The following is a 16011-nucleotide window of genomic DNA, read 5'->3' as shown; positions in this document are numbered from 1 at the left end:
GTGACAAAGGGGGCTTCCTTCTCCATGGTAGGTTCTAGGGCTCCTTAGTTGATATCCATGATGTCAGAGTTGGGTGTAGAACTGGAGGCAGGAGAGGCGGGGGTGTCAGATGAAGCAGTCTGGGACTGGCGTCGACCCACATCTTGGCGTTGATAGAACAAGACATAGGCTGCCTTGGACTTCAAAGAGAGGACAATTGGTCAGTTTGGAAGTCAGAAGGGGATAACAGAAAGGAAGGCAAGAAGAGGTACAGAAGTCATACCTCAATCTGATTCTCATTCACAGGTGAGACACTATTGTCATCAAAGTAGTGCCACTGGCCACTGTCCTTGTTGCAGGCAAATGTTGTATCTGAAGTAAAGAGAAACCATTCTTACTACCTTCTTGGCTCTCTAGAGTATCCAAATCTACTTTTATGCTCTCCCTGCCTTGATAATTTTGTCTCTGACCTATGTCATGAGCCATATACCTAGTTATGTACTAGGTACATCCTGACCCCTAGTCTAGACCCCCCAACCAGTGCATGCCCTAGCCCACAGCCTGGTACATACAGTGTCCATCACGCATGCCACCATAATGATTGGAAACTGCAATGAGATCATATTTGTATAGATCCGGAGAAGACTCATTCTTTGGTTTGATGACAAACTCAGAGAAATCCAGATCCCTGTGGGTGAGAAGACAGTAAATACCAGTGGGCTCTACCTGTACCCAGCTCCCACAGCCTTTCTCTGCAAAGCTCCTGACCGGATAGGAAACTGCACCAGGGTGTCCAGCTTCTCCCGGGAAAATTTGGAAAATGAAAAACGCTTCAGGTGGATAATGAGAACTTCAGGTAGCATCCAGAGGTCCAGTTTCTTGGTGGCCAGTTGGTGCTGCTTGCAGGAGGAGCAGTACCTACAGACAGAATCCAGGTCAGGAATGGATACTCTGAGCATCTGCCTCATACCTTATATATTCTTCACACACACCATCTAGCCTACAAAGATTCATTCTCATTCATTTCCTCTCCCTCTCAGACAGCTTCACTAAAAGACTGTAAGCATATACCACTTGTTTTCATTTTGTAAAGGATTCTCTGACTTTCTGTATGCCTGGTATTCTCATTTGTTCCTGTTTGTGAATACTTCTGTTAAAGGCTCTAGCTAGTACTACTCATGAAATCTCTCTTGAATACCAGGCTCTCACCAGGGGTTCTCCTTCTCAAGGGTTTCCACAGTGGTGAAGAGTTTGATGCACTCCTTCAGCTGCACTGGATTTTTCTTCAGCATGTATCCCACACAGTCATGCTTCACATAACCCTGGGGAGGGGAGTTAGTGTCCAGAGGATCAGACAAGAAGAAGGTAGAGAAAAATAGGGCAGTGTACAGTCACAGATCAAGTGAGTCAGAACCTGAGACCATGGCGCTCCCAGAGGTGTGCAGGTGCCAAGGCCAGGCTAGTCCTGGGCCTGGATCTCTTGGCTCTGTTCCTAGCTGTAGTTAGGGGAGATTTATAAAGGGTTGCAGTGTGAGCTACAAGGGTCTCCCATCCCTTGGGTCCCATTTCCATTTACCTCAGCCTCCACTTCATCATAATAACGCCTCTTCATCTCTGGTTCCCAATCTATGGCAATGTATGGCTGGGCTAGGGGTGCAGAAGAGATGGTTATGCTCCTGTTGCTAGGACATCCTTCCTCCTGTTATCTGTAACCCTAGCCAGGTGACATACTTTGTATTTCTTCAGAGGAGGTGGTCTGGTCACTGGTTCCATTGGAGTTCACTGTCTGCAGAGTAAATAGTTGCTTTCCTTGCTGCCTTGGGGGCCACTGTGATGTATGGAGGCTGTTGTCTAAGAGGAATGGGCATCTCCCGGTAACCCCAGAGCTGGTCCCAGCCTGCTCTTGCTCTGCTTCTTGGGTACCATCATTAACAGTAGGCCCAGGCATTTCCTCCTTTTCTTCTTCACTGCTGCCGTCATCTTCAATGTCATCATCCTCATCTTCATCACCTAGGATGGAGAGGACATCAGGGATCAAAATGTGGGTACTCCAGGAAACTGGGCTTCAACACAGAGGAACCCTGTGTGTGTCATATATATCCCCCAAACCCACTGCTCCTCAGTCCTTCATCCCTGATAAGTAAGATACACTCATCCTTATTGGGCCTTGCTCCCTTCTCACCTTCTTGAGGACTTACCTTTCTTATCCCCATCATCCTCATCTGAGGTGGGTTTGGTCACATATCGTCTGTAACAGAGAAGACAAGACTCCCAAGGGAGGGTCACAAGGGTAGAGAGGCATCCCAAGGTTTTATTTGGGTATTAGTGGTAAACACACATGCAAGTCTGTTTGTCTGTCTGTCTCTCTTTCTCTGTCTGTCTGTCTGTCTTTAAAAATGCTATGTGAATGCTTGCTTCGGCAGCACACATACTAAAATTGGAACGATACAGAGAAGATTAGCATGGCCCCTGTGCAAGGATGACACACAAATTCGTGAAGCGTTCTATATTTAAAAAAAAATGCTATGTGAATGCTTCATTTCTGAGTTACATTTCCAACACTTTGCTGAAAAAAAAATTTCTTGAGACAGTTTTGGTAAGTTACTTAAGCTGGCCATATGTGGCTTTTCCTGCCACAACTGCCCAAGTAGCTGAGTTTCTAGACAGGCACCACCACACCTGGGAGTTTTTAATCATGAACCTGGAAAATGATAAAACAGTGATGCATGAAAAGGTTAAGAACACCAGCAGTGACCTGCACTCTAAAGCCACTGGTAAACAGTTATACAATCAGATATACAAATTTATGTCAGAAAAGCCTTTTGAATTAGAATGAAGGAGAAATTAATACATATAATGTAGCTTTGCTTGCCTTCCATGGTAAGAACTCTGGAGTTTAGGTATAAGGATAAAACTACATACAAGTCTCTCTGTAGAAACAATTACATACAAAATCAAGTTGTCTCTACTTTTTCTTGCTCACCTCTGTATTCCCAGGACCAAAGAGAAGCACTAGAGAAGCCAGAGGTCTAGAAAAAGAAAAAGCCCTGCGAAGTCTACTGCCATGTTCAATCTGAACTATCCTTTGGATGTGCCAAACAGCAACCCAGAACCCAAGACTAAGTACTGACCTTGGTCCCTTCCCTCAAATCCACTTCTCCCGACCCTAGGGAAACAGTACTTACGAAAGCCGGTACATTAAGATGTTATATAGGCCTTCCCAGGAGAACCGGTCCCGGGGCACTGACACCAGGAGAGGGTGCCCAAAAAGTATCAGACCATAGTAGGAGTTGTTGTAGTCTCTGGATGGGGTGCGCTCCCGAAGGTAAACAGGAACCACAATATCATCTCTTGAACCCTCAACAGGCTCAATCCGACCAGTCACCTCATATCTGTGTGTGTGTAAGGGGGAGTGGTTAGTTTTTTTCTTTTCTTCTTTTAAAAATATTTATTTATTTACTTTATGCATATTGGGTACACATTGTAGCTGTACAGATAGTTGTAAGCCTTCATCTGGTTGTTGGGAATTGACTTTTAGGACCTCTGCTTGCTCTGGTCGGCTCCAATTGCTCTGGCCCAAAGATTTATTTTTATTATAAATAAGTACACTGTAGCTGTCTTCAGACACACCAGAAGAGGGCATCAGATCTCATTACGGGTGGTTGTGAGCCACCATGTGGTTGCTGGGATCCGAACTCAGGATCTTCGGAAGAGCAGTCGGTGCTCTTACCCACTGAGCCATCTCACCAGTCTGGGTAGTTTTTTTTCTTGATTGCGGCTTCCCAAGAAAGACTACCCCTCAGTTGCTCTATCCATTCATCTTAGTCCAAAAAATATGAGGTTTTTTTTTTGGTTTGTTTGTTTTTGTTTTTGTTTTTTGAGACAGGGTTTCTCGGTACAGCCCTGGCTGTCCTGGAACTCACTCTGTAGACCAGGCCGGCCTCAAACTCAGAAATCTGCCTGTTATTTTTCATTTTTATTATTAGTGTATATTTGTATTTCTATGAGTATGCACATGCTATGACACACATGTTGATGTCAGAATACATCTTTCAGGAATCAGTTCCCTTCTTCCATCATGGATTCAGGTTATCAAGGTTTGTGAAAGTGTTTTTACCCACTGAGCCATCTTACCTGCCTCCTCCAAATATTTTATCATTATTTTATGTGTATGGGTGTTTTGCCTGTATGTATGTCTATGTATCACATGTATGCCTGGTGATTGCAAAGACCAAAAGAGGGCATCTGGATGCCCTGGGTCTGAGTTACAGATGGTTGTGAGCCTCCATGTGGGTGCTGGGAATTGAACCTGGATCCTTTGGAAGAGTAGATAACTCTGTCTAGCCTTGTCTCAAAATATTTTAAAGGGCCTGAAAATCCATGAAGGATTTGGTATTTTATAAACTACCAGATAACTTCCATAGCACTTTGTTTATATGCCTTGGTAACATGGGAATGCTGGGGAGCAAGTAATAAAAACAAGGATTGAAACATTTTTTCCTGTGGAAAACACTTGTTTACAAAGAAAATTTCTTCTCACAAACATCGTTTTTAGTTGTCCCAAATTTAAAAACTGTTGTGGGAAGCAGGGCATAGTTCCATGGTAGGACACTTGCCCACTATGTAGGAAGCTTGGGCTCTAAATAAATAAATACATTTTAAACAGAGCATATTGCTGGACATAGTGGCATACACCTTTAATTCCAGAACATGGGAGTGAGAGGCAAGGTGGATCTCTAAGTTTGAGGATAGCCAGTGCTACACAGAAAGGCCATCTCTCTCTCTCTGTCTCTGTCTCTCTCTCTCTCTCTCTCTCTTATACACACACACACACACACACACATATACACACACATATATGTATGTATATACATACATATATATATATATATATTTATACATATATATTCATGTTTATTTTCTATATTTATATATTATACATACCTATGATTATATGTACTGAACTGTAAGTGTAGCTCAAGTGTTAAAAGTACTTGTCTAACATGTTCATGCATTCTGGGTTCTATCCCCAGTAGGACAAAACAAAAGGTGGGGGGAGCATCCTCTATCCATTCCCATCTGTTTCCACACTCACACAAAGATATCATCACGATCCAAGATGCTGCTCAGAGGATCCTCCAGCTGGTAGAGCTTATAGAATCGGTGACTGAAGACATCAGCTACTATCATCTGTGAATAGTACAGGGACATAGGGACAGTCAGTGTACAAGGTTCTTCCTTTAAACCCTACCTACACAGCCTCCTTCAGCAAAGTCTCACCTTGTCTGGTGCAACACTTGTATGTGTGGACAGAGCCACACAGAGATCTGAGATATTGCCCTTCTTGGGGACTACAACCCGGTGCTGAGGGAGAAAGAACATTTACAGAAGATCAAAGGAGCTTATAGTAGGTTAATGCAGAAAAGCTTGAGGAAAGTAATTAAATTCTGATTGCATGCCCCTCATTGTGTTCCCATAACCCCACCTGTTCTGGTTTGCGGCGGGGATCCATGGGGACAAAGAAGACTTCCAAGACCCTCCTGGAGCAGACAGGCAGTGGGACGCTGAGGTAGCAGAAGGGGTCGAAAGTCACAGAAACATTGCCACAGTCAGGACACACCAGTGTGGACTTGAAAAGGCCATGGAAAGTGTCCACAATCACAGAATCATTTCGTCGTTTGTGGTTTTGCCAGGCTTCCTGAGCCACTTCCTGTTGACAAATGTTATGGTGGGTTAGGACAGAGGGAACGGTTTGGGGATGGATTCATAGGGGTTTGGGGTAAAGGACCCCATTGAAGCCTAGTGGCAGGGTTATAGCTAGGTCTGCCTGGAACTCATGTTCTCTATCAGAGCTGGCATCATGAATGAAGAACAGGAGCTTGACTAGGGTTAACTCTAAGATAGGTATGGGGACAGATACAGTGCAATGACTGAGGTTGAGGTGAAGGTTAAGTTAGGGGAACTGAGAAAATGGGGACTGGGGAAAGCAGAGACTTCCTAAGGCAGTGGCCATGTGGCTTTAATAGGGAGCCTACCAGATCAGGCCGCCCAGCACCATTGCATAGCTCAACATATTCTTTCTTTTTGACTCGATTGAGGTCCTCATGTAGCCCATCCAGGAGGAATGACAGTAGTTCCTGTGAGTCATGCTGCTGGTAGCCCAGAAACTGGGATGCGAAATGGCCAACCTTGTTCTGAGGAGACAGTAAATGGGAGAGTGAGCATGACATAAGTAAGAGAAAAAATGGTGGGAGGAAGCCCATGGGGTTGAGACACACCTTGAACACATTCGGCACAATGGAGCGGTGGTAGCCAGACCAAGTCTGCTTTACCAGATCTGCATAGGCCTCGGCAAGCTCGCCCTTCATGCCCAGAGGGTTCCGGAAGTTGAGCTCCTCCAGGTATCGGTTGTTAAGAAAGTACTCTGTCAGCTGTGGCACATTGCTCAGGCACTGTGGTAGTAGGGCCCAGTGAAAGAGGTAGAGGAGAGGTGAGGTGGTGCAGGTAAGAACAGAAAAGGAAGAAGGGAAGAAAAAGAAATGAGAGAGAGATAAGGGGAAGAGGTTGGCATTGTGAATGCAGTATCAGGGAAAATATCAGTATCTCTGGAGGAGGAAAATGGTAGCACCAAAAGAAAGGAGAATGGGGAGCAAATATGGGCACACCAGATCAGATTCATGGAGCCTTGGCTTTCCACCTGATCCCTGTACTATAATCTTTCCCCTACCTCCACCCCTAGCTCCATCCCCAATATTTAACCACTATAGTTTGCCAGACATAGACCAATTAGCCCAACCTGTAGGGCCGAGTTCATGAAGCACGTGTTGCCCAGATTGGTAAGGCCACAGATGCCCGGTTGCCCCTGGAAGTCCTCATCCTCATCTGGTATGTTGTTCCTGGAGTTGGATGAGAAACCCTATGAGATAAGGCCTACTACAGATGGCCTCATAGGTTCTGTACTCATAGGTTCTGTCTGTGTACTCTGGGGTGCTCCCACTCTGCATGACACCCCAAAGGCTCACATGCCACACAGCTGAGCGCTGGGCCAAGTACCATCTTTATTTCGAGTCTCCATGATGACCAACTGGGTATAAGGTAGAAAAAGGAAAAAAGGAATGTATTAATAATGGAAGGGCTCAAGGACACTCTGCCCTTCCCTGGTCTGACTAGTGCCAGGAATCCATCCATCTGACTACCAGCACAGAAGAATCCTCCCCATTATTACCTGCCCAGTCTCAAGGCAGGCATCAAGCAGTGTGATCTGTGTGTTGCACAATCGATCCAAAGAGCCCTCTGAATTCTTGGTCCAGAGGCGTGTGTCTTCCTGAGGCTCTACCAGAAACTGCTCCCGAGCTGTTTGCAAGACTAGGTCTGTGGAGGGTGATGAAACATGACCATATCTTCTGGGACCCCAGAATACTCACCCATGTGATAGTGTTAACTCATTCTCATACTTTGCTTACTTGGCCAATACATTGTATCCTCAGGTCATTCTCCACACTTAGAAACTCAGAATTTGAGACGTCCCCCAATAAACATTCTTTTTCACCACCCTCACCCAAGCAACTAGAATATAGCTCACTTGGCCACCACCACTTTCCTCCACAGTTTGACTGGTGCTTTCTCAGGAGCCTGTAAGCTGATCCCCACACATCCTCGGGTCAGAGATATGACCCATGATTAGGAACAGGAATTTATCCCAGAGGCCCTGAGACTCACCCACAGAATCAGTATAGCTAAATTGAATGGTGAGAGCTGTTTCCATATCACTGTGCTGAACGAGCAGTAGCTCTATTGGGTACACTTCCACCTTCCGAATGCCAGGAAGTTCTATGACCTGTGAAGGCAGAGGAGCACCAACACTCAAAAATCCACTCAACTGACAAAGGAATATAGGTATACACAATTCTGGACCTACCATGAGCCTACATGGTCTTTCTCCTCCCCAACTTCCGAGAGAAATCTAACACACACCCTTAGCATCTACCCCACCCATATACCTTGCGCTCAATAGGTGGCTGGCCATCCATTAAGCCATACCAGCTGACCAGGTAGTTCCAAGCAGGCGCTGGGAGCAGCACATAATCATCTCCTTCTAGCAGTCTCTCCCTGAGATGCCAGCTTATCTGATCTGTAGGTGTGGGGGTACGGATGAGGCAAAACATGAATTAAGAAAGGAACTGTTAATTCTGGCCACCCTACCAATGATTAATCATAGAGAATGGGAATATGGCCCCTTGTGGGAACAGAGGAGGTCAGAACTCCAGGGCAAGGTTAATGGGGAGAGGCAGAAGCTTGGTACCTTCAAAGAGCCCAGCATTGTTGATACAGCCAGGAAAAGTGCTAGCATCTTGATCCCCTCCCTTCACGTACACCTCCCACTGTTTATACCAGTGTTTCTCCACAAGGAACCTGGAACCCAGACAGACAACAAGGGTGTCATATGATCATTCAGGGGCTAGCTATACAACTTTTCATCATTGGCAGTTACTATTCATCCACCGAAATTTAAGCAGAAATTTTCCAGCACTATGTAAATATAAGTAAAAGGCAAAATTTATTCAGTGAAATGTACATTTGAATATTGGATTACTCAATTTTTTTCATTCATTCCCCTGTTTTTTAAAATGAGGTCTTGTACCATCCGGTAAGGCCTGGAACATACTAAGTATGTAGCCCAAGCTGGCCTCAAGCTCTCTGGTTCCTTCTGCTTCAGCCTCCTGAATGCTGGGATTAAAAGGTAGTGTATATACCCTTATGGCTCAGCTATGTTGTGTGTTTGGTTCGGGGTCTCTTTTGAGACAGGGTTTCACTATAGTCCTGGCTGGCAGTGAACTGGTTGCCCCTGCCTCCATGCTAGGATTATAGACATAAGTCACACTTGGTTTTGTTTTTCTGTATGTGTGGCTTTTTTTTTTTGTCTATACATTGCCCTCCCCACTCTCCAGACCCTAGCATATCACTTATACCAGGGAAATACACATTCCTATCTAGGAGCTCATGCCATAAAATCTATAATTCAACTGATCAACTCCTACATTGACATGCCTCCTTCCAGCTTTATTGGCCTCTACAGTTTATGAAGGTCACTTAATAAAGCTAATTTATGGGGCTGGAGAGATGGCTCAGTGGTTAAGAGCACTGACTGCTCTTCCACAGGTCCTGAGTTCAATACCCAGCAACCACATGGTAGCTCACAATCACCCGTAATGAGATCAGATGCCCTCTTCTGGTGTGTCTGAAGACAGCTACAGTGTACTCATAAAATAAATAATTATTAAAAAAAAATAAGCCAGGCAGTGGTGGCACACGCCTTTAATCCTAGCTCTTGGGAGGCAGATTCAGGCGGATTTCTGAGTTTGAGGCCAGCCTGGTCTACAGAGTGAGTTCCAGGACAGCCAGGGCTACACAGAGAAACCCTGTCTCGAAAAACCAAAAAAAAAAAAAAAGCTAATTTATAGTTAATAGTACTTTCAATATAAAGGGAGGCACTGCTCAATTAAAAATAATTTATTAGTTTCTGGTTTGTTTTTGTTTTCTGTTTTTTTTTTTTCCCAAGACAGGGTTTCTCTATATACAGTTGGCTGTCCTGGAACTCACTCTGTAGACCAGGCTGGCCTTGAACTCTGCCTGCCTCTGCCTCCCAAGTACTAGGATCAAAGGCGTGCATCATCACACCCAGCTAAGATTTTATTTAATTATGTGTATACCTGTGTGTCTGTGGATAGAAATGTGTACATGAGTACAGGTACTCACAGAAGCCAAAGGCTTCAGATCTTCCCTAGAACTGGAGTTACTACAGGCAATTGTGAGCTATCTGACTTGAGTATCTACAAGATCAGTACAACACCCTTTTAGCCACTGAACCATCTCTCTAGCCCCTCACCTTCCTAAAAGCAGATTTTTAAAAGAAAATTAATATTAAAATCACTGTAGCAAAACAGTTAGTTTAGGATGGGGATATAGCTTAGTGGTAGACCACTTATCTAGCACATAAGAGGTCTTAAATTGAATTTCTCTCTCTCTCTCTCTCTCTCTCACACACACACACACACACACACACACACACACACACACACACAAGTTCATGCGAGGTATCACAGCACTTGGGAGGCAAGAAAATTAATTTGAATGTGAGCCCAGACAGGGCTAGAGACTTAATCTCATACAAACAGGGAGAAAATAAATGTAGACAGCCTCAGAATAAGGCAGTTATTGACTCAGGGCAGGATGGGTTTTTCAAAGCAAGTCCATTGATGAGTTACCTGGTCAGAAAAAGTTAACTTTACCTACCATAAGCCCCAACTACAAATGTTCCAAGGCACTGCATCATTGAAACACTGCTTAACTACCTGCACAGAACACCCCTGCCTCAATAAAAGCTATTTCTTGTATAATAAACTCTCTTCTTGTGGCTTTTTCTGTCTTGAATCCTTTCATTATTCATATCCCCACCATCCTGCACAATTAAAAAAAAACTTATAGGTGATAAATATAATACTGATCTATTAAATTTATTTATATAAGTTTAAACACACATACAGGCATATTCGTGAGTTCTTTACTACCCATTATCCTGTGGCAAATATAACCAAAGATGATTAGGATTTGGATCTTCAGTATAAAATTACTTTAGTCACTTGGTTTTTTTGTCACCAAATTATTGCCAATTCTTAGTGCTTTCTTTTTTATACTTTTAATAATGTATGTGTGCGTGCCTGTGTGCAAGCATGTGTATGTAATTGTAAAGGTCCTTGGAGGCCAGAAGGAATGAGATTCCCTGGAGCTGGAGTTACAGGTGTTTGTCAGCCATTCAATGTGGTGTTGGGAACCAAACTAGATGTTGGGGTCTCTGGAAGAAGTATGTATTAACTGCTAAGCCATTTCTCTAGTCCACCTTTTTACATACTATCTTTTGTCTGAGACAGGGTCCCATTATGTAGCCCTGGCTGTCCTGGAACTCATTACATATTCCCAGCTGACCTAGAACTCACCTGCCTTTGGCTCCAGAGTGCTGGGATTAAAAGGATACGCCATGAATGTCTGGCTACATACTCAATTCACCTCTTTTGTTGTTGAGACAAGGTCTATGTAGCCTAGGCTGATTTTGAACTATATAAAGAATGACCATAAGAACCTAATAATCTCCACCACTATGTTCTTATAAAATTAACTCTACTTTTTGTCTTGCTTGTAACATTTTTCTTTTGAGACAGGTTAGATTAGGACTCATGTTGCCCTGGATGGCCTCAAACTTACAATCCTCCTGCTTTAGCTTCCCAAGTACTAAGACTACAGATGTGTGTTATCATGCTCATCTTGTTTTCTAAATATTCTTCCACGGTTGGCCTCAAACTTGCTGCAATCCTGTTTCTTAAAATGCTGAAATCAGAAAAATGAGTCATCATGCCCATATCTAAGCACTGTTGATCCGTCTTTCCAAACTTAAGACAATGACACCAGAAAAATGCCATAATTATCTCTGGGAGATAACATAAGGTTGTTTTCTTTTCATCAAAGGGCAACAGGAATAATCATATAGATCTAGAAGTCTTCAGTGGTTTGAAACCACTCACTGTTATGGCCTAGAACTCACTGTGTAGATGACCAGGAATTCCTTTGCCTCCAGAGTGCTGGTATTAAAGCCATGTGCTACCACACCTGGGAAGCTTTTTAAATAGCTTTCACTTTTCCAACTTTCTTTGAAACAAGTTCTCATGTAGCCTACATTGGTCTTGGCTTTCTGATTCTGTGCCACTACTTCCCTAGTGCTGGAATTAAGGGGCTGGGATAAGTGTCACCATGCCGTTTTTCCTATTCAAATATTTTTGAAAATGAGAAATCAAAAACTGCACTTTAGAGGCTAGGGCAGAACTTTCACAAGTCCAGCCTGGGTTAACAGTGTGAGACCTAAAAGAAAAATAAAAACTTCCCCAGTTAGTTGTGTAAATAAATATCTTTCACCAACACTTCTTAAGGTCCTATGAAACTGGTTTCTCTTCATGTACTGTTAGTGCACCTCTCTGAATCTAGCCACTCTTCTTCCTTTACTTAAGAACTCCACAGATGGGGCTGGAGAGATGGCTCAGCAGTTAAGAGCACTGACTGCTCTTCCGGAGGTCCTGAGTTCAAATCCCATAAACCACATGATGGCTCATAACCATCTGTAATGAGATCAGATGCCCTCTTCTGGTGTGTCTGATGACAGCTATAGTGTACTTACACATAATAAATAAATCTTTTAAAAGAACTCCACAGATGCCGCACGGTGGTGGCGCACGCCTTTGATCACAGCACTTGGGAGGCAGAGGCAGGTGGATTGCTGAGTTCGAGGGCAGCCTGGTCTACAGAGTGAGTTCCAGGACAGCCAGGGCTACACAGAGAAACCCTGTCTCGAAAAAAACATAAACAAAAACAAACAAACAAGAACTCCACAGCTGTTTACTGTTAGGAAGTTGTCTGTACCCTGTACAGATCTAACCAGTCTCTCAAATATCCTTGATTTAAATGTGTAGACAATTCATTGTCACAAGAACTAAAACTTTCTAAGGAAACTGTCTTTTCAGAGATTGGATTGAAACTGTCTTTTCAGAGATTGTGGTCTCAAAACAAGCTCTTTAGGAGCTGGGTCAAGTGCTTGTTGTGTTTGGATCCTCATATCTAAAAAAAAAAGCTGAGCAAAACATCTAGCACAAGTCAGGTGGTGGTAGTGCACACACATTTAGTCCCAGCACTAAGGAGCCAGAGGCAGAGGGATCTCTGCGAGTTTGAGGCCAGCCTGGTGTGCAAAGTGAGTTCCAGGACAGCCAAAGCTACACAGGGAAACACTGTCTTGAAAAAACATAAAGTTGGCATGGTGATAATCTCAACACTTGAAGGGGGCATGGAGACAAAATACCAAAGGTTTGCTTGCCAGTCTAAAACAGAGCTCTAGGTTCAATGAAATTCCCTGTATTAAAAATAAGATGGAGCCCAGCTGTGGTGGTGCACGCCTTTAATCCCAGCACTTGGGAGACAGAGGCAGGTGGATTTCTAAGTTCAAAGCCAGCCTGGTCTACAGAGTGAGTTCCAGGACAGCCAGGGCTACACAGAGAAACCCTGTCTTGAAAAACCGAAAAAAAATTAAAAAAAAAAAAAAAAAGGTGGAAGGTGGGTAAAGTGGTACAGTAGGTAAAGGTGCTTGCCGCCAAGGCTGCTGACCTGAATTTGATCTCTGAAATAGAGAGGAGAGAAGTGACTCCTGCAAGTAGTTTTCTGGCCTCCTCTAGCACAATGAGTCACATGGTGTACCTCACCCCACCCCCAAATAAACGCATCTAAGAAATTTAATCAGTAAAGATGACCGAATTAATTAACTGGAGTTGTTTTAATCTGCTATTAAATTAAGGATGGGAGGTGCAGATAATACAGATATATGATTTGAAGTTAGTCCTTGAATTTAAATGCTTTATAAATATATATTTCTCAACTCCGACAGCAAACCCATATAGAACTTTGAGATACTTTGCTCTTACCTAATTTAGATAAGCATCAAAAAGTGGAGCTTGGCAAACTGCTTCATAACAATTCCAACAGGAGAAACAAATTGGCTTTAATAGTCAACCAACACTGGTGTGGTAATTTTTTTTAATGAGGTAAGGTAACATAAAATTAACCCATTTTAAAGTAAACAATTCATTAACATTTAGTACATTCACAATGTTGTGCACCCACCACCTCTACTTACTTCCAAAACATTTCCCTCACCCCAAAGATCCTCTCCTGGCAGGCTAATTTAAAAGGCCATTGGTTAGGATGACAGGATCATGTGTCAACTACCAATAGCAAAATCATGACACATCTGTCAAGATAGGAAAGAGGAATGAACCAAAGCTTTGAGAACTGTTTGGACATCTCCAAATGAGTTATAAAAACAGTCTGGTTACTGTTTGTTTTCAGGATGGATTAAGGCTAGTCTTTGCTGGAGAACTATGATATAATGGCAGACGTCACTATATCTTCTAGTTTGGGAATTGTAATTTATCTCCTTAGTAATGTATACACATTTCACTGGCAGTGTTGTTTAGGAACTCTGTCTGTAAAGTGGGAAAACCTGGAAAAGGCCCTAGTCTAGTATGAATGCCCCTGATGGAGAGAGGTAGGAGCTGGTGGGCTGATAATCAGAGAGATCAGAGAAATGTTAGAATGGAGAAAGGGTACCAGTCTCCAAAAGCCTTGCAGGTCACTCAGGAAGCTGTTGGATATCCTGGGGAACAGATGGACATAAAATATAAATAAAAATTAAAATATATACTTAAAATTTACTGCTTGAGAAGAATAGCATCTTAATACTTGAGAAACCTGGCAGAGATCCAACAGATCAAGGTTAATGTATCAAATTATATCATACAGATACTATTTACCATGTAATATAAGGGCTCAGTCTATTTCACAAACACACAAACACATTCATATATACATATATACACATATATATGAATATTGGAAGTTTATTATGATAATGAAATGCAAAAAGAGCCCTTTAATTCAAAATTTAGGATAATAGTTTCCTATGGAGATCGAGGGGAATTTCTGTCTGGGAAAAGCATATGAGTTTTTTTTGTTTGTTTGTTTGTTTTGTTTTGGTTTGTTTTGGTTTGGTTTTTCGAAACAGGGTTTCTCTGTGTAGCCCTGTCCTGGAACTCACTCTGTAGACTAGGCTGGCCTTGAACTCAGAAATCCACCTGCCTCTGCCTCCCAAGTACTGGGATTAAAGACATGTGCCACCACTGCCTGGCAGCATATGAGTTTTTTAAGGTAATGTTCTGAATCTTCACATGAGTGATGAACCCACATATAAAATTTACTAATTTTCCTTTAAAGTAAACTCACTGAAAAGGGTTTTAAAAAAAAAGCCAGGTATGTTGGAGTATGCCTGTAATTTCAGCCAGATTTCTGAGTTCAAAGCCAGCCTGATCTTCTGTATGTCCTTAGATTCCCAATATCTAACATACTTTATCCATTTGTTCTATTCTTTTTTCCCCATATCATTTTTGGGGGGTATTTTCATTTATCTTAAACTAGACCAAAAAAATGTGCATTAATGGTATACAGCATGATGTTTTGATATATATATTGTAAAACACTAAATCAAACTTTTTAACAAACCAATTATATCACATAGTTTTTTTGGGTAAGAACATGTAAAAACTAAAGCAATTTTCATGTATAGAATAGAGTGTTATTAGCTATAATCCTCATTTTGTACAAGGGAGCTCATGAATTTTTCCTCTTATCTAACTAAATTTTGCATCCTATAACTAATATTTCTATAATCTTCTCCCTCCCATATGCATTTTAACATAAGATAGTTTTTCAATTATTTGATAAGTTGTTTACACGATGGTTCTTATCCCTAAATTTTCAGTGTGTATTTTTCACCAAAGGATATTCTTTCACAACCACATTACAATTACCACAAACAAGAAATTATTAGTACCAATATTTTATCTACTGGCTTTAGTCAAATTTCACCGATTTTTTTTCTAATAAAATTTACAGTAAAAGAGAAATAAATTATGAGAAAGAACCCTCATTTTTAAAAATAATTTATTTTTCCTGTTCTAGGATCCAAATGAGGATCAGTATTGCATAGACTTGTTAAACTGCATTAATCCCTTCAATCTGGAACGTTCTTCAGCATATGTCTTTCACGACCTTGCCATTTTTGAAGCATACAAACCATTTCTTTCAGCAGGAAGTCCATTTATGTAAAACGTTTTATACTATAATCTTTGTAGGTCTTACGATTTTCACAATTTAAAAATGAGAAGCAACTCAGAGAGAAATAGGAACCCGGGGAGCAGTAAATTTTAAGAGGCACTGATTAGCATTTAAAAAAAATCGGTCTAACAAGACAATTTGTCAAAAGCTGTGGATCCTTTTTAAATAGTCATTTCTACTGATTACAAAATATTATCACGGAGAAAAAAAAAATTCCCCAAATAATCTTTTGTAAACCACCTGCACTTTTTCTCCTGTTCTAGGAAGGAG

The 16011-nt window shown here is 42.1% G+C and overlaps 1 protein-coding gene and 1 non-coding gene across 2 annotated transcripts in view; one reads left to right on the top strand and one right to left on the bottom strand.

Annotated features, from left to right (window-relative positions):
- Positions 1-6: 6 nt before the first annotated feature.
- Usp11 (ubiquitin specific peptidase 11) overlaps positions 7-16011 on the bottom strand; it is a 16895-nt gene continuing 890 nt past the window's right edge. Inside the window, exons 2-21 of the mRNA XM_031345869.1 lie at positions 8282-8391; positions 7980-8110; positions 7699-7816; positions 7205-7350; positions 7002-7063; positions 6776-6875; positions 6258-6431; positions 6015-6173; positions 5465-5689; positions 5260-5343; positions 5075-5169; positions 3165-3371; positions 2178-2227; positions 1711-1989; positions 1556-1626; positions 1189-1301; positions 748-897; positions 552-667; positions 263-351; positions 7-179 (exon numbers count right to left, since the gene is read on the bottom strand). Of these exons, the coding sequence (XP_031201729.1) occupies positions 45-179; positions 263-351; positions 552-667; positions 748-897; positions 1189-1301; positions 1556-1626; positions 1711-1989; positions 2178-2227; positions 3165-3371; positions 5075-5169; positions 5260-5343; positions 5465-5689; positions 6015-6173; positions 6258-6431; positions 6776-6875; positions 7002-7063; positions 7205-7350; positions 7699-7816; positions 7980-8110; positions 8282-8391 (2614 nt within the window). The 3' untranslated portion in view covers positions 7-44. The remainder of the gene's footprint in view (positions 180-262; positions 352-551; positions 668-747; positions 898-1188; positions 1302-1555; positions 1627-1710; positions 1990-2177; positions 2228-3164; positions 3372-5074; positions 5170-5259; positions 5344-5464; positions 5690-6014; positions 6174-6257; positions 6432-6775; positions 6876-7001; positions 7064-7204; positions 7351-7698; positions 7817-7979; positions 8111-8281; positions 8392-16011) is intronic.
- Positions 2387-2493, top strand: LOC116095790. Its single transcript, XR_004120726.1, has one exon. It is a non-coding gene; the product is annotated as a U6 spliceosomal RNA (small nuclear RNA).

The sequence above is a fragment of the Mastomys coucha genome, chromosome X (assembly GCF_008632895.1).
Source record: "Mastomys coucha isolate ucsf_1 chromosome X, UCSF_Mcou_1, whole genome shotgun sequence".
Taxonomy (NCBI): Eukaryota; Metazoa; Chordata; class Mammalia; order Rodentia; family Muridae; genus Mastomys; species Mastomys coucha.
The sequence above is the reverse complement of the archived record's forward strand: the minus strand, read 5'-3'. Positions and strand labels throughout refer to the sequence as shown.